This window comes from Lygodium microphyllum, chromosome 15 (assembly GCF_053477565.2).
Source record: "Lygodium microphyllum isolate KBCC chromosome 15, Lygodium_microphyllum_v1.1.10, whole genome shotgun sequence".
NCBI lineage: Eukaryota > Viridiplantae > Streptophyta > Polypodiopsida > Schizaeales > Lygodiaceae > Lygodium > Lygodium microphyllum.
This window is the reverse complement of record NC_141149.1, coordinates 112,959,804-112,985,907: the sequence shown is the minus strand read 5'-3', so window position 1 is coordinate 112,985,907 and position 26,104 is coordinate 112,959,804. Positions and strand designations below refer to the sequence as shown.

General features: G+C 43.0%; 1 protein-coding gene across 2 annotated transcripts in view; it reads right to left on the bottom strand.

Moving 5' to 3' along the window:
* The window catches only part of LOC148024924 (threonine dehydratase 1 biosynthetic, chloroplastic-like), a 66,266-nt gene extending 44,048 nt beyond the window's left edge, over positions 1–22,218 (bottom strand). Inside the window, exons 1-2 of one of the 2 annotated variants that reach the window (XR_015693375.1) lie at positions 21,594–22,218; positions 20,506–20,685 (exon numbers count right to left, since the gene is read on the bottom strand). Coding sequence is in view for 1 of the 2 variants with exons in the window: in XM_087694601.1 (XP_087550727.1) it covers positions 20,506–20,685; positions 21,594–22,184 (771 nt within the window). In the remaining variant the exon portion in view is untranslated. The remainder of the gene's footprint in view (positions 1–20,505; positions 20,686–21,593) is intronic. The other variant, XM_087694601.1, reaches the window with a different exon arrangement.
* Positions 22,219–26,104: the final 3,886 nt, after the last annotated feature.

Here is a 26,104-nt window from a genome sequence, read left to right as displayed (position 1 = left end):
CGCTATCACTCCTCATGCAACCAACACGACATCCAGTCTGGTTATGAACCAGGAGCACCCAAGCAGAAAAATATATGAAAGCATCCAACTTATGCTTGAGGAAGTACACCCACATGTATCTAGAATGATTATCCACTATCAAAAAGAAATATAGCGCCATTCAAGGCAACAATAGATGTCGACCCATGAAGACCAACATGAATAAATCTAAGGGATGCCTCAACAGGATGTGTGGACTGCTGAGGAAATAGGGTACGGTGTTGCTTCCCGAGCTGACATGCTTTATAGACATCTCAAGCTAGCTTCGGGCATGGAAGGTCCTCAACCAGCACACGGCATGACAACTCATAAAGAGAGTCATAACCAAGATGCCCTAAGCAAAAATGCCAAAGACGCTCATTGTTCGTAGGCTCCCGAGATGTGGCTAATGCCTAAAAGCTATGGAGCACAGAGCCCTCGACTATCAGCTCAATTAGAAAGTGTCATGTGGTATAGGCCATTAGGTTGTGCCTCACCGTGAGCAATCACTAAACCAGTCTGAGAGTCAAGGATCTCGACTGTGGTCACTGTAAAAAAAACTTCTCACCCCAACCGGCAAAGCTGCTAAACAAGTAACAAGTGTCAGTGTAGTAATACACGGGCGGCTAGACAGAGGCGCCTTTACCTCTAACAACCTCCCACTTAAAGGCGAATCTGCCCCACTGAGGAGGGAAAAGAAAAATAAAAGATAGTACAATGTACACATATACAACAGGATGAGGAAAAACGTCATCTCATCCAACACCCATCAATCTTCTAAGAAAGGCAAAGCGCTTAGTAGTGAGGCTTTTTGTGAGTAGATCTACAAGATTTTCGTCAGTGGAGATCTTGACAAGGTCAACAGACTTGTCCTGCACAACCCCACGTATGAAGTGATACCTCACCTCAATGTGTGGTGCAACCACATTCAACCATATAGATTTGAAAAGTGGGTATCGTCAAATATGCATAAGACCGGAGAATGTGCCTCAAATAGCTTTCTGGACATCTTTTGGTTTATATGCGTCTCTTGTCATACCTTTTGGACTTACGAATACTCCTACCACTTTTCATCAGATGATGAATTGAATCATTAGGTCACATACGGCATTTGTGGGTACTTTCTTTGATGACATGATTGTCTATTCGAAGAATGAGGCAAAGCATAGAAAGCACTTGGACATAGTATTCAACGAAAGTAAACATAGATTGGTTATTAATGACAAGAAAAGTGAATTTTTTTAATATGAAATCCATTTTTTGGGCCATATTGTATCGGCTAATGCTATTCGTATGGACCCTATTAAAGTTGAGGCAATACGTTCATGGCCATCTTTGAAGAATGTACATGAGATTCACAGCTTCTTGGGTATATGTTCTTACTACAGAAAGCATATACATGGATTTGCTGAAATTGCATATCCATTGCATACTTTGCAAAATAAAAATATGTCGTTTAGATGGACATTAGTGGAAATTTCAATATTAGAAAAGGAAAAAAATGACTTTACATCCTGTACTTGTATTGCCCGATCTAAGCAAGTCATTTGTGGTTCAGTGTGATGCATGTGGAAACAACATTAGGGTTGTTCTCATGTAAGCCACAAATTTCAACCGTCACCATGGTTTATCACACTAAGTTGGATGCCATGAAGGAACGGCAAGCTGCTGATTCAAATTTTACCAATGTATATGATCAGCTTTGCCATGGCCAAAGGCATGAGCACTTTGTGCTTAGAGATGAATTTCTGATGATACATGGATAACTATGTGTCACAAAGCAGTTGAGGCATAGAGTTATCACTGAAAGCTATGCTCCTTCGTATGCAGGACACACAGGTATTGATGCCATAGTCAAGCAATGCAGCATTTATTTTATTGGCCAGCTTTGAGGCATGATATGAAGCAGCTTGTCACGACATGCATCATATGTCCAAAGGTAAAGCACGATAGGCAAAAGATGCCAAGCTTGTTGCAGCCCTTGCCTATTCTAGATAGGCCTTGGCAGAGCATTGCAATGGAATTTATTTTTGAGCTTCCTAAGAAACCTACAAGGAATGATGGGATATGTGTCAAAAGTGTAGCAATGGAAGCATAAACAAGTGTTGAAATAAATTGTTGAACACAAGACAAAAGAGAAAAGAAACAAAATGACAAAATAACAAAAAAACAAAAGAATGTTGCAAAGGAAGAGAACTCAAAGATGTGCTCGGGAAATGGAATCCATACACCAAACCAACATACTCCATATTCAACACAACTAAGGAAACCAAAAATTAAATTGTGGCAATTTCCAAAAGTACAAAGTGAATGATACCCAGAGGTCTTACCCGTTGCTAATTGGTCATACTTACCAAGAAGGGAGCTGGTTCCAAATCCATCAATCCCAATTCTTGACAAGTGGCCAATGTGACAATATTGACACCCGATCCATTGTCGAGCAGGACATTCTAGATGATCTAGTCCTTGTACCAAACAGGAATAACCGGAATGGTCAGATCAAACAAGGGGCTTGCTAGCACAGACTCTTGCTAGATTCTTGTACTATTGCCTTTAGAGCATGGACTGTCATAGCCACTACTTCTGATTTTGGTAATACAGGACGCTCCGACTGAATCATCTTCAAGAGGTGATCCTTGAAAGCCGGGAGAAGATTTAAGAGGTCACTTAATGGCACAATAATATTTATATATCCCCATCCGATTGATCCTTTGGATGAGTCCGGAACAACCGAAGTGCTTGGCCCTCCCTTCCGCTCCTACGAGCTTAGCAACAGTCTATTGGCTTCTACTTCCTCTAGGATTAACATCCTAGGTATTACTTTGTCTCTGTCTGAGATGACCTTTCGAATTCTTCTTGTGATCTTTTTCAAGGTTACTATCTGGTACTTGGCTCTCCTACTTGCCAAGATAAGCTTTTGGTTGCTTCCGTTTTTGAATTCCAAGGCAACTGTCTGGATTCTTCACTCCACTTGGTTGCAGATCCTCTCTCACAACTTGCTTGTTTTTCTCCTATGTTGGATTTGCTGCTCCCAATGCACATTCAAGTTGCAATTTGAATGCCGTACACTCCAACAACTTGGGATTTAAGTGACTACATGCTAGGTGTGGTTGTGTCTCCACACTATGTTGCATTCCTTGAGCGGGCAAAAACCAAAGGGTTTGAACTCATTCTTCTTGGTGATTTCGGATGTTTTCTTACCTTTGCCCTTCTTCTTACTCTTGGTAGGCTTTTTTTCTTTCTCCTCTTCAAAGTCAAATTCTTCACTGCTAGATTCTGCTTCTATGTCAAAATCAGAAGTGGAATCCCTACTGTCATCATTTTGATTCTTTGAAGTGTATTCAACATTTCATCTTTTGGTTGCGCATTGGGATCAATTCAACTATTAAGAATAGTAAACTTGGCAGTATACCCCTAGACAAATCAATCTCCTTGCTTAAAGTGGCAGTCTTTTCAATTTCTGCACATCTATTTAGTCTGGTTGGAACCGAATACAAAAGGCAATGAGTGCATCGTTCCATGTTGGCCAACCCTGTTCTGCTGCTAGCCAGGTCACAACCTTTTTCTGTATCAATGATTCGAATACGGCAACCTTATGAGGCTCATTGTGCAATCATACTCAGAACTGGCACAAGTGGACACTGATATCATACTTTACAATCGACATCTGGGGTTCAGAGCTCGACATAGTCACAATAATGAAATCAGATACCAAAGTGTACTCAAACAATCAACCCAAAAATATATTGATATATGAAAGAACAATATAACTGTCTCAACAAAGACAAAAAGTGATAGCAACACAATACTCAAGGAACAACTAGTATGAAATCACAAAACCATCATGAATACAAGACAACTATGGAATACAAGACAATGGCAATACCACTACCACATGTTATGGCTAAAAACAATACAAGAACTGGCTCTACTAATAGAGAGCACTCAGGATGCCAATCAATGGAACTAACCGAAAGGACTCGCGAAGGATCTAACTATCATGAGGAATGTCATGAGGACGTGCATTTTTGAAACCTCACTACATGTGAATTAATTATTAATCACATGTTAAGTAAATTTTGCACATGTGAGGTGCAATTGGGGTTAGAGTAAATTTACGAGCCTGAGACTCCAAGAAATCACGAGATGTCAAAGGCAAAAGTTGCTATAAGATATATTGCACACGTACTTTGTGGTATCTGGTGCCAATTGTTGGCCTAGTTCATTCATTTAGCAATAAGTATCAATTGTTGGTGACACTAGGGAAGTGGCATTTAATGATACCTAACGTCAATCTGATGGTCAAAGATGGTGCAGAGACACTCACGAACGGAAGTTGCCTAGAAAATTTAATTATTGGCTAGTCAGATTATTTTTCAGGGCACCGAAATAATTAATAGATTAATTTTCAGTAATTAAAGGCTGAAAATTAATATTTAATTATGGATAATGCTGAAAAAACCATTTGGGAGGGCTGCCACTTGTCAAAAATGCCCATGCAAGATTGAAAAACGTCTTTAAAGTCTAGAGAGATGCATTTTTAGTGTATTCAGCCTGCAAAAGAGAGGGAGGAGATGCTATTGGTCTGATTTGCAGCCATTGGACCTTTTGAGGCAACAGGGGTAGGAGAAGACCAATCAACAGCAAGTGACAGCATCTACAGGATATTGAGACAGGATAGTAGCAATAAATGACTGATTTTCTTTAATTCTTTGCATCTACAAGCTGTTGAGATAGGTTAGCAACAATAAATGACAAATTTTCTTCAATTATTCGTAAAGAAACTTTGAATTTTCTCTCTCCTCAACATTCTCTCTCATCTCCCAACCTTGCTCCAAATTTTACAGCATTGAGATCACCAAAGGCTGAGAAATTTTAGATTTCTCTACTGTAAACCCTAATTTGAAACAGAAATTAGGGTTAGCAACAGCCTTGGGAAGCGTGCCAAAAATTGGAAGCTCCAAGGCTTGGATTTAACAAGGCTGAAGTTGTTTTTAGCCTATTCAAGTGGAGGGACTAAGAAATCATTGAATTTGGGGCATTTTCCATCTCCGTCAAAGCGGGTGAAGACCAATTGATTGCCCGAATCAATGGGGAAATCAGATTGAAGACTTGCTGGTCATTTTGGACAACAAGGGGAGTTGGAATACCGAAAGCGATTGGGAGAATCCCATTGTGCATCAACTTCTTTTTCAATTAAGTTAAATAAATACTGAAAGGGGCACCAGTTTTACGGCCAACAGGGTGCCCAATGTCCAAGATTATATAATAAAGTGTGCATTTCAGTTTTGTAAATTTGTTGATTGCTGTAAATAGTGCTTAGTCAAGTTATTTACCACCCTATCCAAGGAGGAAGGCTAGTTACACTAATAGCCGAGCATAAGAGCCCTTTACCTTCATATCCTAATTTCCCTTGGATACTTGAACTCTTGGATTGTGCAACCCTTGATCACTTCGCTCCCTTTCTTATATAGCCCGCTACCTACTGCGACATTCCCCCCCTCCATGTGCCACGCCAAATGGTCTTCACTACTCTATATCCATCGGCTCATTAATGCACCGTTGGCGGCTCCTAGCTTTAAAGGCTACTAACCACTGTCACCTTTAACATTCAAAAGTTTGACGAATTTTGAAAATCCTTGAGCTTACTACCTTTTGGTAATCAATTTACTCCATGCACATCATCACATTGGCACGGGTACTATCATGTGAAAAGTTTAAGGAATTTCGAAAATCCTTGAGCTTACTACCTTTTGGTAATCAATTCACTCCTTGTACATCATCACATTGGCACCAGGGGGGATGGGATGTTCAAATCGATCAATTCTTTGGGCAGTTAGTATGTGGTGTGGACATAACTAAGTTTACAAGTTGTGCCACTACTTTTAGAGTTTATCTAAATCTAGTCAGGTTAGGGATAGGTCTAACTTACTTTAGACCCATTGTACTTTCATTCTAATACTTGCATCTTTTGAGTATGGAACTGCTGCCCGCTCCAACTCACTATCATCTTGTGTGTGTGTGTGTGTGTGTGTGTGTGTGTATGTGTGTGTGTGTGTGTGGCTACCATAGTGGTAAGCCACTTATTTTTGTTAACCCACACCGGGGTTCAATTCTCCCTTTTTGTAACATCTATAAAAATGATCGTGCAGAATGTAGGAGTTGAACCAAAGACCTTTTGGCCACCAACGAGAACAACACTCATTCTCTCAACCTCCACAATCCACCGAATGGCTAGAATGACCCTCCACCAACCTCTAATAGCCTTTCCTTCACTTGCATGGGAAAGTTTTAACAAGTGACAACCTATTTTACTAGTTGGCAGCCTTCTAGATGGATTTTTCAGTAATTTAAATTAATTTTCAGAATTAACTTTTCTGAAAATCAATTTCAATCCTTGTCCTACTCAAAAAACTCAACATACCCATCCACAATTAAATTAACTAGGCCATTTTAACTCTCAAGTGGTCTAGAGTATTAATTAATTAGCCCTTGAATTAGCATTAATTAATTAATTAGTGCCTAGTTCCTACTATCAGTACTTCCGCTTAATGGCTAATTAAATGCCCTAGGCCTAAACTAACACTAGGCACCGCCTAAACTTGACCAATATAACTCATTACCAACTTTTGCCTTTGATACCCACTAATATCTCAAGGTCCTATACTTGTCATTGTGACGTAACTCAAAGACAAAAGTTGTAATAGTTTATACTTCACTGGTACTAAGTGGTACCTAATTACAAGTTTTGGCCTAGATCATTTTATTAGCTATTAACATCAATGGTGACAATAGGAACTAGGCATTAATTAATCAATTAAAGCTAGTTGGAGGGCTAATAAATGCTCACAAATACTTGGGTAACAAATTGGCCTAGCCAATTTAATTGTTGGCTAGTAAATGTAATTTTCTAAGTAAGAATTAATAGTTAAATTAACTTTCAGAATTACTATTCTGAAAATTAATGTAATTGGGCTGAACTTTGCTTTTAAATGCAATTACAAAGCTGCCCCTTGGCAAAACGTTCCCATGCAAATGAGCGAAAGGCTATATGAGGATACTCGAACCTCATTCTAGTATGGTGGAGATTGGGAGAGGAAGACAAAAAACTATTGCTGCAATTTTCCAGCCATTGGTGATTAGCCTAGCCATTGGAGACTACCCCCAACTGGTTAAGAGACCATTGGAGGCAACTGACAACACCTGTAGGTTGTGTACATAGGGGCCCACTGTTAGAGATCATAGCCAGGCTGGGCAGGTGTGCAGTGTGCAGTCGGACAGGCAGTCGGACTGCACAGTCGGACTGCCACGTGGCAGTCCGACCAGTGCAGTCAGTATGCAGCCGACAGGATATTTTTCTGCGCCCTATTTTGTCCAGATTCTGGCTATAAATAGCCGACATCCCCAGCAGTCTCGTACACTTCTCTGCTCGCAGACTACAGACCGGTGACACGCGCAGATTCCGTCTCTGTTCGCAGATTTCAGACAGGAGACAGTGCAGACTGCAGCGGACTTCGAGGTGAACAGCAGGTTGCATCGTCAAGGTGGAGACACACAGTCCAGCGCACTGCGCCCGTGTATATATCTGCATATCTTTGTATTCAGCACACTTTATACAGCAGATCTTCATCTTCCACTGTCTCTTTCTCTCTCTTCTCTCTCTGCGTTCTCTCTCTCTCAGTCCTACGCTTCCGCACCGCTGCACTCTGACATGGTATCAGAGCAGTGTTAGAGGGCTGACTGAGCGCAGAATCAACCTGAAGAGGAGTTTCTATCGTGACACAAATTTGCGTTTTTTGTGTTTAAGGGCAGACAGGAGGGCTGCGCCTTGGAACAAGGCTGAAGCGAGTGTGGGCGCACAGGAAAGGAGTCCAGGTGGTGGATTTGCTGCTGTTTACTGCTGTTTGACGCGGAGGAAGTTTGAGTTTTCAGCCTACAAGTGCAGGTTTTGCTTTTTCATCGCCTCCGGCGGGTGAAGAAGTTTCAGGACGCGGAAGAGCCTTAGCAGGCTGAGTTTTCCCAGTCAGAGGGGGCTGCTTTTGCGTTTGTGAAGGCATTACAGGTGAAGATGTCTACAGAGATTGACTTGGAGTTCCAGTCGATTATGGACCGGAAGGTGCCTGTCTTACCGGCTCTTCCTGCAGATTAGAAGCTCGACGGCGACAACTACCGCATTTGGCGCGTCATGATGTTGGCCATCCTTGAGTCCTATGATTTGGCGGAGCTGGTACAGGAGGAGATCGACCGGCCCTCGGTAAGAGATGATTCCAAACTCTCTTCCGATGCTCGTGCGGAGTTGGCCAAGGCTCAGTCTCATTGGGACAAACTAAATGCCAGGATTCGTTCCTTTCTCTTTCTATCATGTACTACAGCCGTGACCGCTCACATCGAGCACTTGACGGTGGCTCGGGAGATATGGCTGGAGCTTGATCAGATGTACAATCGGATGACCCTTATGAAGCGGGTTTCTTTGAAGGTACAGATGCGGACCTTGTCCGTAAACAAGTCTTCTTCGCTGCGGGAGCACATTAACAAGCTACGGCAGCTTCAGATGCAGGTTCAGAATGCGGGGAAGCCGATTTCCTCCGAAGACATGGCGATCACACTTTTGTCCCAGTTGCCGCCACGATTCGGTACATTTTACTCTGCCCTTATTGCTTCGGGGCGAGAGTCTACTCTTCGGTGGGAAGAGTTGGTTCCTATGGTCTTGGACCAAGAGGAACAGTTAAAGGGACAGAATGCTTCCAAGTCAGAGGCGCTGACAGGTCAAGCTTCTCAGAAGAAGGGGAAGGACCAAAAGAAGAAGGAGGAGGATAACAAGTCCAAGACGGACAAGGAGAAGGACAAGGATAAAGAATCCACATGCCATATTTGTGGAAAGACTGGCCATTGGAAGAAGGATTGCCCTGACAAAGACAAGAAGAACACCAACAAGAAGGACACAAAGGATTCTGGAGCGGTGGCTGCACCCTCATCAGCTGCATTTCTTCATCTAGCTGTCATTGAGGACGCTTCACCGAATGCTTCTGATGCTGCAATGACGGCTCCCCAGGCTCGAGAGTGGATCGTTGATAGTGGTGCCTCCCAGCACATGACTCCTTCATCAGATGGTGTTGCCCAGTTGCGACCCTTGCGTGGGCAGATTCTCATTGGAGATAGCTCTTCAGTATCTATTGCAAGTCGGGGTAAGATGCAGCTTATTCCAGATGGACGAGGTAGTACCCATACCTCAGAGGTTTTGCATATACAAGGCTTAGGGTACCATCTCCTGTCAGTTCATAAGATTTGCTCCCTTGGCCTTTTGGTGGAGTTTGACAGTACTACGGTGCGAGTCCTTGATTGTGGATCGAGGAAGGTTCTATCATCCGAATATGAGGAGAACGGCATTTATAAATTGAAGTCTTCCACCGCCCTCTCTACTCTTCTTCTTACCTCTCAGTCACAGTCAGAGTTATGGCATGCTCAGTTTGGTCACCTCAACTATGATTATCTTCGGAGGGCGTCACGTGGACAGCTTGTTTGAGGGTTGCCAGATATAGTGGTGAGCCAGCAGCCATGTGTCTCCTGCATTCGGGGGAAGCAGCATAGGGATGTCATTCCCCACACAGCTTCGCGGCGGTCTACTTCACCGATGGAGCTTGTATCTACGGATCTATGTGGCCCTATGAGGAATGAGTCCTTGCGTGGGAGCTCGTACTTCATGCTGATCGTAGATGACTACAGTAGGATGACATGGGCCTATTTTTTGGCATTAAAGTCAGAAGCTTTCTCACACTTCAAGGATTGGCTTCTCTTTGAGGAGAACCGATCGGGCCAGAAGTTGAAGACCTTGCGATCCGACAAGGGCGGTGAATTTGTTTCTAATGAGTTTGCTCGGTTTTGTGCAGATAAAGGAATTCACCAGGAGTTTGCCAATACCAACACTCCTCAAGAAAATGGCATTCTTGAACGGAAGAACAGCAGTGTGATCGAGATGGCGCGCACCATGATGGAGCACCGACAGACCCCTCAGGTTCTGTGGGCCGAGGCTGTGGCTACTTCAGTCCACATCCTTAATCGATGCCCTACTTCAGCCGTGGAAGGGATGACCCCGTTTGAGGCTTACTTTGGGACGAAGCCAGATGTTTCTTACTTTAGGGTCTTTGGGTGTGAGGCCTATGTTCACATTCCCAAGGCTCACCGTGATAAATTTGAAGCAACTTCCCAAAGACAGGTATTTGTTGGCTACAGCTCCCGGTCCCAAGGCTATCGATTGTATGATCCCATCAAACGCGATGTGTACACTAGCCGCGATGTGCGGTTTGTGGAGGTTCCGACTATATCAACGAGTGAGGAGCATCCCGTTCTTGGAGATCCAGGGGAGAGTTGGGCTCCTTCTCCAGTTCCCCTGGAGCCCGTGCCTTTTGATTATGATTCTATTTCTGACACAGAGTCTACTGTTCCACCGGACACCCCTGTGGAGTTACCACCGGTGGATATTCCAGAGTCTTCTGCTGATGGAGAGAGACGAGGGGAGGTTCGGCCTCCTCCTCGCTGGGCCCGTGACACACTCCGTGATTCAAGGATCGAGGGGGTTCCTGAGGAGTGGGGACCACAGGATGGTCCGCGGCGGTCACGGCGGCACCAGGCACATTCTACGGAGCTTGTTTGCTCTAACTATTGTTTGATGACCCGTGTTATGCAAGATCGAGAGCCCACCTCCGTGAAGGAGGCTTTACAGTCCGCACCATGGAAGAAAGCTATGGAAGCCGAGTTGGAGGCTATTGAGAGGAATGGCACTTGGTCACTCATGCCCCGCCCCCCGAATAAGAAGGTGATTGGCGTCAAGTGGGTCTTCAAGACCAAATACCTTAGCGATGGTTCTTTGGATAAGCACAAGGCTCGCCTTGTTGCTGATAGCGGGAAGCATCCGCCATAGGAGAAGCTGAATAGGAGCCCCCACAGCTCGTATGGCGACCATTAGAGTTGTTCTTGCCTTGGCTAGCCATAGGAGATGGCCTGTTTACCAGTTGGATGTGAAGTCGGCCTTCCTCAATGGTGATTTGAAGGAGGAGATCTATGTTGAGCAGCCTCTTGGCTTTGGATCTTCAAATGGGAAAGTCTACAGGTTGAAGAAGGCCTTGTATGGCCTCAAGCAGGCTCCGCGTGCATGGAACGAGAAGATTGATTCGTTCCTCCAGTCTCAGTTGGGATATCGGCGTTCCAAGGCCAATCCGCAGCTTTATGTTCACACTTTCGAGGATGGTTGTGTGCTTTTTGTCTTATATGTTGATGATTTGATTGTCACAGGTGATGATGCACAGCAGGTCCAAGAGACGAAGTCAGCTTTACATCGGACGTTCGAGATGACGGACTTGGATCTGCTCCATTTCTTTTTGGGCCATGAGATTTATCAGTCTCAAAGGGGGATCTTCATCTCTCAACAGAGATATGTACAGGAGCTCTTGGTGTCTTTTGAGATGGAGGATTGTCGGGCCCTTTCTACTCCTATGGATCCGAACTGGAAGGCCACTTCCCATTCAGCTTCTCCTATGGCGGATGCTTCCCGCTATCGTCAATTGATTGGGTCCTTGATTTGGCTTCTCGACACTAGGGTTGATCTTTGTTTTGTTGTTGGGCTCTTGGCAGGGTTCATGAGTGAACCTAAGACGGTGCATTGGCAAGCTACTCAGAGGATACTTCGGTATTTGAGGGGGACGTCTGATTTAGGGATTCATTACCCCGCAGGGACAGATGGTTCAGATCTTGTACTTGCAGGTTGGAGCGACTCGGATTGGGCCGGTGATGTGGACCACAGGAGGTCTACTACAGGTTACTGTTTTACCTTGGGTGCAGGTGTTATCTCATGGAGTAGCAAGAAGCAGCCCACAGTAGCCCTTTCGTCTACTGAGGCGGAGTATCGGACCGCGTCTTCCACCACATGTGAGGCTGTGTGGCTTCGGAGATTACTGGAGGAGCTTGGGTGCCCCCAGATTCGTCCTACTTTGCTGCAATGTGACAATGAGAGTTGCATTGCCTTGGCACGGAACCCTGTTTTTCATGCCCGGACGAAGCACATAGAGATCCAGTACCACTTCATCAGAGAGAAGCTTCTGGATGAGACCATCACTGTGGAGTACTGCAAGACGGAGGACAATCTTGCGGATTTGTTTACGAAGGCACTTCCCCAGGCTCTACTTCGATGACATTCCAGATCCCTCAGGCTTCTGCCCTACCTTGGCTCTGAGAGGGGGTGTTAGAGATCATAGCCAGGCTGGGCAGGTGTGCAGTGTGCAGTCGGACTGCACAGCCGGACTGCCACATGGCAGTCCGACCAGTGCAGTCAGTCGGCTGCATTTAATGCAGCCAACAGGATATTTTTCTGCGCCTTATTTTGTCCAGATTCTGGCTATAAATAGCCGACATCCCCAGCAGTCTCGTACACTTCTCTGCTCGCAGATTACAGACCGGTGACGCGCAGATTCCGTCTCTGTTCGCAGATTTCAGACAGGAACTGCAGCGGACTTCGAGGTGAACAGTAGGTTGCATCGTCGAGGTGGAGACACACAGTCTAGCGCACTGCGCCCGTGTATATATCTGCATATCTTTGTATTCAGCACACTTTATACAGCAAATCTTCATCTTCCACTGTCTCTCTCTCTCTTCTCTCTCTACGTTCTCTCTCTCTCAGTCCTACGCTTCCACACCGCTACACTCTGACATCCACAAGGGTAAGTGATTACTATTAGCAAATATGTTAGTTCATGGCTGAGTCTGTGTATGTCAGTGGGCTAGGGCACCAAGATATTATCCTGATTATCTAGGCATTTTTCATGGCATTTTATGATGGTCATTTTAGCATTTATTGCTCGCCAACCAGAATTAGATGATGGTCAACCTGACATGATTTACGGCATTATTTTTGCCTATTTACTCAGGCTTCTCCTCCACATTCATTGATCATTCATCACCTAACTGGTTCTAGTGGAGGGACAGGAGCAGGTGCCAGTGCGTTCATAGCTAGTGACTCACATTGGTTCTGTATTGTCTCGTATCTTGGTATATGGATTCCATTTCCCGAGTATCTCTTTGCTTCTGAGTTCCTTGTGCAATGTTCTTTTCTTTTGCAATGTTTCCCTTTCTCTTTTCTTTGTCTTGTGTACAACAGTCTATTACTGCAGTTTTCCACATGCTTCCATCACTGCATCCACTTCTGACATGGTATCAAATTGCAGGATCATTGTTCTTGCTGCTGTTTTACACTGTTTCAGGTTTGACTTTTGACTTTTCGTCTGCTGATTGGACCTGTTCTGACTGCTGTGACTGATTTACATCCTGGGCAACCATCTTCTGATCATTTTCAACCAATCACCTCAGCGTTTGGTTGATTGCCATTTTAGTTTTCAGCTTTTTGGGCCTATTTCAAGGCTAGGGACCTGTTACTGACCCTTCCAACTCTGCATTTCGGTGTTTGCTGCCTGCGTTTTACTGATCAGCACCTGCATTTTGGTTGTTTGCTCCTCTGCAGGGCTGGGTGACAGTATTTTCAGGCTGGTTTTGGATATTTTTGGTCTTTCTTCTCACACTGTGGTATACTGCTCAGCGTTAGAGAGGGTTCATGTGCATCCAATTGTCGTGTTCTCATCACTACACTCTGGTTATTGTTGATCTTTTCTCTATGTGCTTTCTTTACTATTTGAAACTCGTGCAATCCTTGTGAGTCTATATTTTTGGCAAACTCTTCTCCCTAAAGGTCCCTTGTCTTTCTTCATCTTCTCTGCTATATTCCTCCTCATGGCTCCTCCAGCATCTCCTCCTAATGGTCAACATGCAAATATTCTTTACTCATCTACAAGTGTTATGTTGGCGACTTGCTATGTTTAGCTTCAAGTTTCTATGAGGATGCTATCTCTTGGTACTTCAGAGGTTCTAGTTTCAAAGAGGGGTGCCATACAGCTGAAAAAGAAGTCTCGGTGCTATTATTGTGGCAAGAAGGGACACCTCTAGAAGGACTACAACAGGAGCAAGTGTAGACGATGACGACGGGTGACAACTCTCCCAACGTGTCTTCCTCTTCTCCAAGTCCAAGTTTATACTCCATCTATATGGCCCCAGCGATGGCTGCGGGGATCTCCCTTCCAAGTTGCTAGTACAGGTAATGGGGTCATCCCTCACAACTCTCTAGTGCCAGAGGGAGTGTAAAGAGGGTGGTGAGATGGGGTAGGTGAACCTCAGCTATACAAGTATACAAGTGCACAGGTGCTAGAGAGGGGTTTCTTTGACATACCGCCCGACATTTGGCAGGTTCAAATCTTGGAGCTGGGATTGACATCCGGGTTCATGATGAGCTTCTTCTTTGACAGCGAGCGGTCTTGGCTCCTAGTCTGAGCTCACATGAGGGGACACTTAGGCAATCTAGCCAAAGGCGGGGAATCCATGGCCACATATGTTCAGAGGCATTTTTGACCACATGGTCTTGGATGCTTCTGCGAGACATTGTTGACAGATATTGAGAGTTGTTATGATTTTTCTCTATTTTCAAGTGCTAATACAATTGACATTGACGTTAGGTTCTCTCCGAGGCACCTTGGTGGTGGCTTGTGCACCCATTGCTTGGGTATCCATGGTTCTCTTCTGGTGGTCCTTGTTGTATGTACTATGATGGGACATTATCATTGTGTATTGTATTGTATCAAATCCCCCATGATCTGAGAGAGGGTGCTAGCAGATATGTTAGTTCATAGCTGAGTCTGTGCATATCAATGGGCTAAGGCACCAAGATATTATCATGATTATTTAGGCATTTTTCCTGGCATTTTATGATGGTCATTTTGGCATTTATTGCTAACTGACCAATATTAAATGTTTGTTGACCTGACATGATTTATGGCATTATTTTTGCCTATTTATTCAGGCTTCTCCTCCACATTCATTGATCATTTATCACTTGACTGGTTCTAGTAGAGGGAGTGGAGCACATGCCAGTGCCTTCACAGCCGGTGACGCACATTGGCTCTGTACTATCTCATAACTTGGTATATGGATTCCATTTCCCGAGTATCTCTATGCCTCTGAGTCCCTTGTGCAGTGTTCTTTTCTTTTGCAGTGTTTCTCTTTCTCTTTTCTTTGTCTTTTGTGCACAACAATCTATTATAGCAGTTTTCACACACTTCCGTCACAACATCCACTTCTAACAATTACATGTGGAGCTCCTGTTGATTGTGGAGTGTAGAAAATCGGTCATTCACAACAGGCCAACATCAAATTTCAACCAATTTTGGTGATGAAACTCTAAAATCTCTCTCTCTACAGCTTCCTCTCCATTCTCACTCGAGATCTCAGCCAAATTCATCCCAAGAGGGTGCAATTGAAGAATTTCTACTGCTAAACCCTAAGTTACAGCAGAAATTAGGGTTTACCAACCACCCTAGGAAGAGTGCTCAGAAATGGGGGCCTAGTATTTGAAACTTAGCAACTGAAATGTGGGGATTTTAGAGAATTTCAAGAGGCCAGCCAATCACCATCAAGTTACGGGCAGAATTTGTCATCCAAGGAGCAAATTGAAGGCCAATCCCCAAGCAAACCAAGGGGCAAATTGGTTTGAAGGCTTGCAAGTTGCTATGGACAACAAAATGTATTGAAGATTGAAGGAGATCAAGCTAGATCTCAATGTACTTCAACCTTAGCAATACAAGTTAAAGAAATATCACAAGGGGGACCCATTTTAGGACCAATTGGGTGTCCAATGTCCAAGATTAAGTGGTAACATTTGCATTTTCAGTTTATGTATTTATGCTTCCTGTAATTGGTGTTAAATCAAGTTATTTACCACCCTATCTAAGAAGTAAGGCTGGTTTCACTTAACAACCTAATGGGCCTTTCAAGCCCCTATTCACACCTAAGATGGTGTGATCCTTACTACTAACTTACGCTCAAGTTGACCTCTCACAATCCAAGATGATCCCTTGTGATTTTCGATTGTACAAAAGGTTTCTAACTATCAACTTTACAACTCCACCCTATTAATATATATCAGAGTTGCACACATGAAAATAAAATCTAGAAATGGAGCTTAAGTATATATCTAATTCCGAGAACACAAATCTAACTAATTTGAAGTGTTTCAAAGTTGACATGAGTATGCCCTTCCTATTGTGCCACACGAGACATGCAAGCTACCACGTGAATAATGTGCCCTTGGTCCCCGCAATGGAACCAAAATGTTGAGCAACATGTTGTCATTGGATTTGCGAATAGCCACTAACCACAAGGGTTCTTGATTAGACAAGACAAAAGATGAGAGAGGAAAAATAAAGACCAAAGAATATGTGTATTACTGAATATAAGCACTGTATAAAGATGAGAAACCCTCGAGCAAACTCTAACAATACAAGAATGATTACTCTCTATGAGACCTTCAAGTTTTAGGCCAAAGTCAAGTAGAATCTTAGCTCAATCTCCTCATTCAGGTAGCCTTTTGGGCCAAGGCACCCGTTTAGTACTCAAGCTTGCATCTTCATATCAAAGATACAAGATATCTTCAATTCTCGAAGTGCCCAAGTCTTCTCCTTTATCCATGCTTCTATTTATACAACTCTATCCCTTGTTTACAAACTCAAAATCTTGCTTTCCAAACACAAAAGCTTGCTTTTGCTTTTCTTGCCTTTACTTTTTTACTTTCCATGTTTTTCTTTTTCTACAAGCCCTCAATCAAGCTGCGACTTGTTTTGACCATAACTTTGTCATACAAACTCCAAATATGGTCATCTAGATGCTCAAAACAATTGAAATGACCCTAATCGACAAGTCAACATAGGCAAAATTACAAAATTCTTCTCAAAATGGCTAAAATGTCTAAGCCAAATGTTAAGCAAAGTATCAAGAATTCACATCCCCACGACGCACACACCTAAAATCACACCATCCACAATTGAGGATATTCTACCAACACCAAAAGCTAAATCCAAGACCAATCTCAACCCCTTTGGCCACAATGGTGCCACTCCATGGAGGTTGAGAGGGTATCTTCTCTAGAAAGGTAGTGCAGTTTCTCCACCCCTTGGTATCTATGTTCATCATGGCTCACCACTAGTGTGATAGACTCTGGATCTCCCCCTTAGTAGTGCCTCATGGCTTATTTGACTTGCTTGATCATTATCCTCCGTTAGGCTGGATTCTTAAGATTTATGCATCTTTCTTAGGGTCCTTAGGATAGTACAATCTATATCCTTTAGGCTACATTCGACTAGTCTTTCCTTCGGGAGTCTAGCTAGATCTTTAGGCTACCATGAAATAGCTGTATTTATGCATCTTATTTTTAGTCTTACTAAATCCGCACTCACTTAGATCCATTTTTTCACACTTGCACAGTAACCAAACCATCTCAATTTGAAACATTTGGTTTGTCAATTTCTTTTCTAATACTTACATACTAGGTTTTGTATTAAGCTTAGGACTAACATTGCAAGTATTTACTGGTAAAGCGTCAACTAAAACAATAAAAACATAGGTTGGTGTTGTTGGCAAGGGCTAGAGGAGCTAGTAACACCAAGGTAGACTAGGAGACGGCTACTAGAGATGGTGAAAAAGATGTAAGTAAGTAGCATGAAAACTCCACCAAATCAGGCCAGCATTAGATAGGCAACTCAAACAACAACAAATCGATGTAAGCTCGGAACAAATACAATACACCGAATGATGAAGAGCAGCCAGTTAAAGATGTCATTGCATGGCAGCCACCACTGAAGGGGGAAGATTGAGGATGCGATGGATGCAACTGGGGTAGAAGTGATGACAAGGGGTATGAGTCACCTAGCACACTCTCTATTTATAAAGATGGAACCAACCAAATGTGGGGAGTTTATTTATGGGACGATGAAACACACTAATTGCATTCGAGTTTGGGGTTGTTTAATGAGCCAAAAAAGGTTTAATGTATAATGAATTGTTTTAGCTTAACACATCAACCTCATCTCTTCCTGTTCCTTCACCACTTTTTCCATACATTGCTTCTCCATCTCCTCCTCTGACTTGGGCCTTCACCTCCTCGACCGATATGCGCCTCCCCAAAAGGATTCTGCTCATGCACATTATAATTTTATTTTGCTTTGTATTACATATTATCTATATATTGTAGCCTATATGTTGTGATGATTTGTGAGTTGTGAATGGTAATTTTAGGTTCTAGACTTTTGACTCTAGGATCTAGGTGGAATGAATATTTTCATTTTATGGATCTATTTTTTCCACTAATACTATTATATATGGAAGTATTTTCTTCCTCAAATATTACTACAATATAGTAGTTTTAATTATTAAAAATGATGTTTTTTGAAATCTCAAAACCTCAAGGTAACCAACGAAACCAAATATGAAACAAAACCTTCAAACCTTGAAACACAAAAAAGGATGAAACATTTCTAGTAAATTCATACACTTGTACTTGTAGATATTAGGGTGGAAAGAGAGAGCCTATAAATTGAGTGAGCTTATACTTTGCCATTGTATTTTTAAATCACACAAAGATTTCTTATTCCCATGTACACTTATGCTTTGCATTTATAGTTTATTTGCAGCCTCTCTTTTACTTGCATGTTCAACCTTGCAAATGATTGGCTACCAGTCACATCTAATTGCTTAGTCGCACTGATTGTAGTCCTTGCTACCTAAGTACCTTGTTTGCAAGTTGATCTTGGCAATTTACAAAGAATCTACTAGTATTGTTGAGCAAATTTGCTAGACAAGTAAATCTTCAACTTGTTCATTGACCTCCAATGCATGGTTTGGCTAATCTTGATATTGGCAATGCCCACACTCAGAACTTATTGCATTGACTTGTTGGTGGGCTTGATATATGATGGCCTCAACTAAGCCAACAAAGTGCACCACTACAAGTCTACTTGGAGATATACACATGCCTTGGTATTTGAGCATATCTTGCATAGGAAGACTACATAATGGCAATCTAAAAGCCTGCTCAATTGCCCTTTATGCCTTTATTAGTTGCACTAAAGCTTGACTAATGGTTGATCCACCTTAATTGTCCTTAGCTAAGCCAATGTTGCTTATGTTTAATGCATGATTGCATCGAGACTTGACTTAAAAGGACTGATGACTACATGGTGCATGTTGATATACCAAAGTCATTAAGTGCATTGCATTACATTAATGATTTCTATTTTGGTCTCCGTTTACAGCCCTAAAATGGAGCCACCCTACATAGTTCAGTGACTCATGTGCCTGTAAATACAGCATGGGCAATATTGATCACATTCATCCTTGCTCCATCCTATTCATTCTTTATTAGTACATTCACTGCATCACACTTTCAACCTCACCCCTCTATCACTACTGTCCACATCCCTATCCTCACAAATATCTCAGTTTGTGGTACTGTCTAACTGATCGCGACACCATATCAGCAGGCTTGTTCACACCACCACCGCCAAACACTCCAGTTTGCTATGTTTTGAGTCCACAAAACCTAGCAATCTATTCATTATTTTCCACTGCTGCATTTTCTGGTTTCACTCCTGCCTAGGGCCTGGGCTGATACAGCAAAATGTCTTCATCTTCATTGTGCATTTCCAGCTCCTGCTGCCACCCCAACACCCAGGCAACAGTTCCCAGCCATCAGCAACCTTTTGGACGCTGCATTTGCAGTGAATCTAGGCTATCTACAGCAGTCTACACCCTCTACATCAGCCCGACATCAGACACCTGCATTTTTATGCTTTCTCCTATGTGAAGGGCCACCCAGCCGTCGCCTATCTGCAGCCACTTACATGGAGAGATCTTCATCAGACATACTTGTGTTTTCTTCTCCAATTGGCTGCTCAGCAGTCGCCTTGACAGCAGCCATCATCTTAGAGAGATCTCAGCATCTTCTTCATCTCTGACAGCTCTTAAGGACTACGTTGGACTCCTTTCACAATGTACATCCCTTCCAGATGCTGCCGCCTGATCAGCCAGAATAGTGCAGTCATCGCCAAGCTCAGATCCATTGTATAAGCATGATTCAGTGTTCATGGTTTTTCATTCTTCTTCCATGTTTTTGAAGCTTCTTTGTTACATGGTTTGCTGTACTGAAAGTGCAATTTGGAAACAGACATCTTCAAACTTGTACAGTAAAATAGTTTTTATTTCACTAGAAACTCTTATAATTTATTAGTGTGGTTTATCCTTGTTCATGGGGCTGGTCAGCATACCTCTCATTCCTTCTAACACATGAGTATAGAAGATTAACTCCTCTTTTTGGACTTTTGAGTAAAGGAAGAGGGAAAAGAGAGGTATTCAAAATTTTGTATCGTAAGAAAGAAAACCAAGGACTAGTGATCCATTGACCCGGGAAAAATATCCTAAAACTAAGAGCTCGGTAGACCTTGATTTCTGGAGTTGTCACAGGTACAGCAACATCAGCATCACATTTCAGCATTGATTTAGCAAGAAAAACCTAACAACAAGAGCTTCACTAGTTTGAGTTCCATCCCACACAGATAGGTGACAGACCTTGATTTCTGGAGTTGTCACAGGCATGGCAATGACAGCATCACATTTCAGCTTGCAAGCTGCCAAAGCAACTCCCTGAGCATGGTTACCAGCAGAGGAGCAAATGACGCCATGCTTCAGCTGCTCTTGTGTTAGGTTGGCCATCATATTGTAAGCACCACGCAACTTAAAGGAGAACACCTGCACATCAATGTGTTCTCAGCAACCAATGTACTGAAAAATCAGAATCTCACACAATGAAAACATGTATGTTGCATTTGATCATCCACACCAAAATATCCTTTCTCATAGTAACACTTGGTCTTAACATGTGGAAGCCTCAAGAAGCAATGTATTACCAATAATAAAAATTTCACACACTCTGCATATTGCATTTGACCATTCACACAGAGATATATTTTCTCAAATTAACCATTTTGTCAAGGACAATTAACACAAGCTTCAAGGCATGTGTCTGCAGTGCTGCAGTAGCTTAAGACAATGATGGCAACAAAATGACATTATGAATGCAGCTGCTGCATGTGGTGACACATATTGATCGCAAATAAGAGGCATCTCCTATTGTGGAAGTAAAGCATGTTGTGGGAACTTGAAATGAATCTGATGGTCTGATTAGCTAGCACATTCTCAATAGAAATCATCATAATGCTGCACATATGGACAGTGGAGATCAAGATTTGGAAGGAACTCAATGTGCTACCAACATGCAGTCTAATTGGCATGTCCTTACACAATCGGTGTTAGTCAAAACAATCTGTTATGCACAATGCATCGGTGCACAGAAGGTCTGTGCAGTGATTTTGAAAACAATCCGATATGTGCAGTGCATCAAAGTACGGAAGGCCTATGCTCAAAGTCACCTGCAGTATGCATTCCATAAGGAACTCGATGCACTATAAACATGCAATCTAATCAATTGGCACGTCCTTACATGGCCATCCAAGATGCGCAGTGCAATGCATCAATGCATAGAAGTTCTGTGCTTGAAGTCACACGCAGTCTGTATTCCGTGAATGGATGTCTTCTGGAAAATGTCAACACCGCATTCCGTAAACCAAACACACCTTTTTCTCGGAAAAATATCGTACCGGCTGTAAATCTTCACGTTTGAGGTAGATATTTGCCCCCATTCGTTCACTCAATTTCGGTGCGAGCTCCAGAGGCGACTCAATGGCAACATCATAGACTTTGGAGGAGAGGATGCGAGTGAGGTACGACAGGGCCGACTGCCGAAAGGGAAGCGAACCGGAGGGGGTGTCTTTGTGCGGGTTGGAGGCCAAGAACCCTGCAGTATGCTGCAGGGATTCGGGAAGGACTTTGCGGAGAGGAGGGGGTACACTGGGGCTTCCATTGATGGGAGCCGGGGCGGAATCGATGGTTCTCAGGTCGAGGGAGTTGGTCTGGAAGCTTCGGCTGTGGCAGCTGCGGATTGCTGTGCGGGACGGCAACAATCGACGAGAAGGCTGACGATAGAGTGGCCCGTCACGATGCAGCTGGTTGCCATTGAAGGAGGAACGCCGGATGCCACAAGAAGAAGACGAGGGAGCGAAGAGGGAGGACTCCATCGATGGTCCCGTGAGAGATCCTGGTGTCGGAAAGGCTGGGCTATACCCATAGGATCCCACTTCGTACGTTGATCCCTGTCCCTGCCCGTGTGAGATAATGTTGAGACTGTCCATGAAGGCATCCTAGTCATGTCCCGTCATGATATGAGACCGGGATAGTAGTGGGATGGGATAATGGCCATGGCCAGAGGGACACATGCATCTCGAGGCAATATAGGCTGTTTACACACTACCCAAACAGATGGATCAATGCAAAAATAATGACATTAGCTTGATGCGTCAACTCATGATTGGGCCCACATTTTATAGGCAATGGGCACATTTGGTTGGGAGCCTAAGGCACACATCGACACCTAAGTCACAAAGTGATGAGGGCTCGTTAACAAAAAAGTAAGATTTTCAATTGATGAGGTTACAACCCTCACCAATCCCCTCACATTCCTACACTCTAACTTGTTGGCCAACCACCTTCAGGTAAAGAATGTGGCCACGGATTGTGTGTAAAGGATAGCACAAATGGTTTTCACACTACCTCGATCGTCCAAGGCAATGCATAACCACCCATAGTAACACGTGCAAACGTAGTACTTTGTGCTATTGTGTGGCATGCCCAACGAGCCCTACCACACTAAAGTTTCAAACTCACCACCACCTTGTTTGCACCCCAATCACATGTGCACTAAGCTATAGTTTGTTATAGATATCTTTAGCCCCTTTTAAAGCTAAAAATTCAATTTCAAAAACTTATCCCAACCATGTTTCACATCAAAGTGTTACCTCATGGAAGGATTATTGGTTTTTCACGACTTTTTGTTTTTGGCACGATATGACACAGGGGTAGTAGTGGGATCAATGGTCAGAGTGATGTGTGTATTTCAAGGCAATATAGTAACCCATACAAAAGTGATAACTCATGCTTGGTGACTTGTGTAACCTAGTAGCCCAGCTCGCCCTACCACACCCAAGTTTCCAACTCATCATTATTGGGGGTAAAGGTGCCTCTGCCTAGCCGTCCGTGTATTACTACACTTACAGTACCGGCGCCTATCACTATCACTTCATTCTTTATTCTTTCAGTGACATTTGAATAAAGGGAAGACCGGTCACACATTGTGACTGTTGGAGTTCCCACTCTCTCTCTCTCTCTCTCTCTCTCTCTCTCTCTCTCTCTCTCTCTCTCTCTCTCTCTCTCTCTCTCTCTCTCTCTCTCTCTCTTGCTCCTTCCACCATAGCTCTTGCTCCCGCTCATGCTTCCACTTTAGGGCTCACCTCCCTTCAACTGGTATCAAAGCCTTCTTCTTCAAGAGCTCGAGCTTGGTTCAACATTCATTCAAATACCTACAACTTGGTCTTCACTCTTCGCAGCCATAGCTGCACCTTCGAGCTTCCGGACAATCTCATCATTGTCGGCCTTGTATTGGGGCTTCCTGGACACCCTCAGGGCATTCATTTGAAGGTACTGGAGCTTTCTTTTGTTGCTTTACTTCAATTCATAGAGTATGAACAACAGGGCAGCCATGCCTCTTTATTTCTTGTGAAGCATATACCTTCCCACTGCATTTACCCTTTAAGAGGGAGCTTCACGGGGTCCTTGGGGACACCCCCCCCCCCCCCAGCCACCTAGCCAAAGCTTTGTTGTAGCTCCTCAACCCCTCAATGACTGAAGGTGTCATCAATTTGGCTACTCACACGTCACGTTTCAGTTTCACTTTGGTCCAGAGCAACTCTCCCAGGCCTTTCGCACTTGAAAAGGGTTCGTCTAATGCATACAAACATGCCTAGAGCTTGGCATTGACGGCTTTGATCATTGGCATTGGGTTTGGACTGATATACATCAGTTTCAGGACTGCTATAACAGTCCACATGCAGTGTTACGTTACCATTTGATGTTTATGCTTGGTTGGCACTAGTTGTTGATGCCATTTGGTACCAGATTGATGCCCAAATGTCAGGGAATGTTATGCATATGTTATGAGAATGATTTGGAGCTAATTTTGACCCTGTTTTATCTCAGTTTAGTAGTGATTTTATTGCTATAATACACTAGGGTTGAAGCTTATTTGGTCAGTTTTTATGCTTTGGCTATTGGTCACGAGTGCTTCTCGTGTGATTCATGTGACTACATGGATGTATATGAAGATTGGCACATGTCTTGTATTGCTCCAGAATGCCTTTTAAGCCTCAATTGAGCTCCGTCTTGGTTGGCATTTGATTGACATTGGTCTATAGTGGCATGCTTTGTGACATTCATTATGCCTATGGTCTATGCTTGACCCTTCAATACATGCTTTGAAGCATATGTTAGAATTGCATGCTCCTTACATTGTCCAATGCTTGACTGATCACTTGCTCTAGATGCTCTGTTTATATACGGTCTTGGCTACATGATGTCTTATGTATTCACATGCTATCTTTGAGCTTAGTTGCTTGATTGACATCGATCTTTTTACTAGTGGGAGCTTCATGCTGTCTTTGGATATTGCAGAGCTTTGTGGGTTATACAATTGAGCTTCTTGAGTATATGAGATTGGGATTTATTGCATGTCTATGCTCTTGATAGATACTTGCTGCATTGGATGCTTTTGGGCTAATTTGATCCGTCTTCTCTTTGAGCATACACCGACCTTTGTCAAGTCCTGTTAAAAGGCATACACCTAGCTTGGCTTACTCTCTGAGTTCTTTATACCAAGGGTTGTATCCTTATACTGATATCGATTGCTTTGACACATTTGGGTGTTTGGTTCATGTTTCTTGGCTACTACAGTGCTTATTACATGCCCGCTTGATGTAGGATCTGACTTGGTAGTCATACTTGATTTTGGATCACTATTAGCTCATTATTTGCTCTCTTTTTCTCACTAATGTGTTTTATTACAATAAGTTATTTTATGAAGACTGTGATGTATTTATTGAGCTTAATCATGTCATTTTGATGTACTTTTGGTACTATCCAATGGACAGTTGGTCATTTTAGCAATATCTCTTATTTTCAGCTTGTTTGGCAATGGTTTTGGCATGTTTACTGCTAATACAACAAGTTATTTTCTACATAGTCTGCCTCTGTTTGACTCATTACGACTGATCATCTCAAAGATACAGCTTTGTTTAACATTGCCAAGTTGGATGGTACCAACTATGGCTACTGGAAGTCTCAAATATGGCAAGTTTTGGTGTAGAAATTGCAGATTAAGCCACTAAGAAACAAGGGTATTAAACCCAAGAACATGGATGATGATGACTGGGCTGATTTAGATATACTATGCAAGTCCACTATCATTTTATCACTCTCTGAAGAGGTCTACAATCATGTTGTCGAAGATGAAAATCAAAGTGCATGGAATCTATGGGAAAATATTAAGGAACTTTATGCAAAGCATAGCCATGCTTCACAGATGTATTGGCTTTAACAGTTAATGGATGTCCGCATGAAAGAGGGCACCCCATTGTCTACTCACTTTAGCTAGTTTTATTCTATCATGAAGAATCTACTTCAATAGGGTATTGAGTTTCAGGATAATCTGCATCCTTTGTTCCGCATTGCAATCTATATCAACAAACTTGATGGGCTGAAATTGAAAGATATAGAGAGTACTCTTTTGACTAAAGAAATTAACAAGAAAAACAATGATGCTTTCCGTAGTTCACATTCTTTATCCATTAGAGGTGGCAAAAGTGGCAAGAAAGATAATGATCGTCATGGGAAGAACTCTCAGAAGTCCCAGTCTAGGTCACATGGACACATCAAGTCCGCTTGACGTAAGTCTAATCTTACATGCCATTATTGTGGGAAAGTAGGAAATATAAAGCTGCAGCGCCATAATATGCGCAATGATAAACAAAGAAAGGGGAAAGAGAAAGTGCATGAGAAATCCAATGATCGCAGTATTGTACCTGTAAAGTCTAGCATAAAGATTGAGGAGATAAATGTCATGCGGCTTGAGGAATTCGATGGTGACTACATATTAGCAGCCTCTTCATGTGATGCCTCTCAACTGATCGAGGCTCACTTTATGCATGCATAGTGTTGGCTCTTG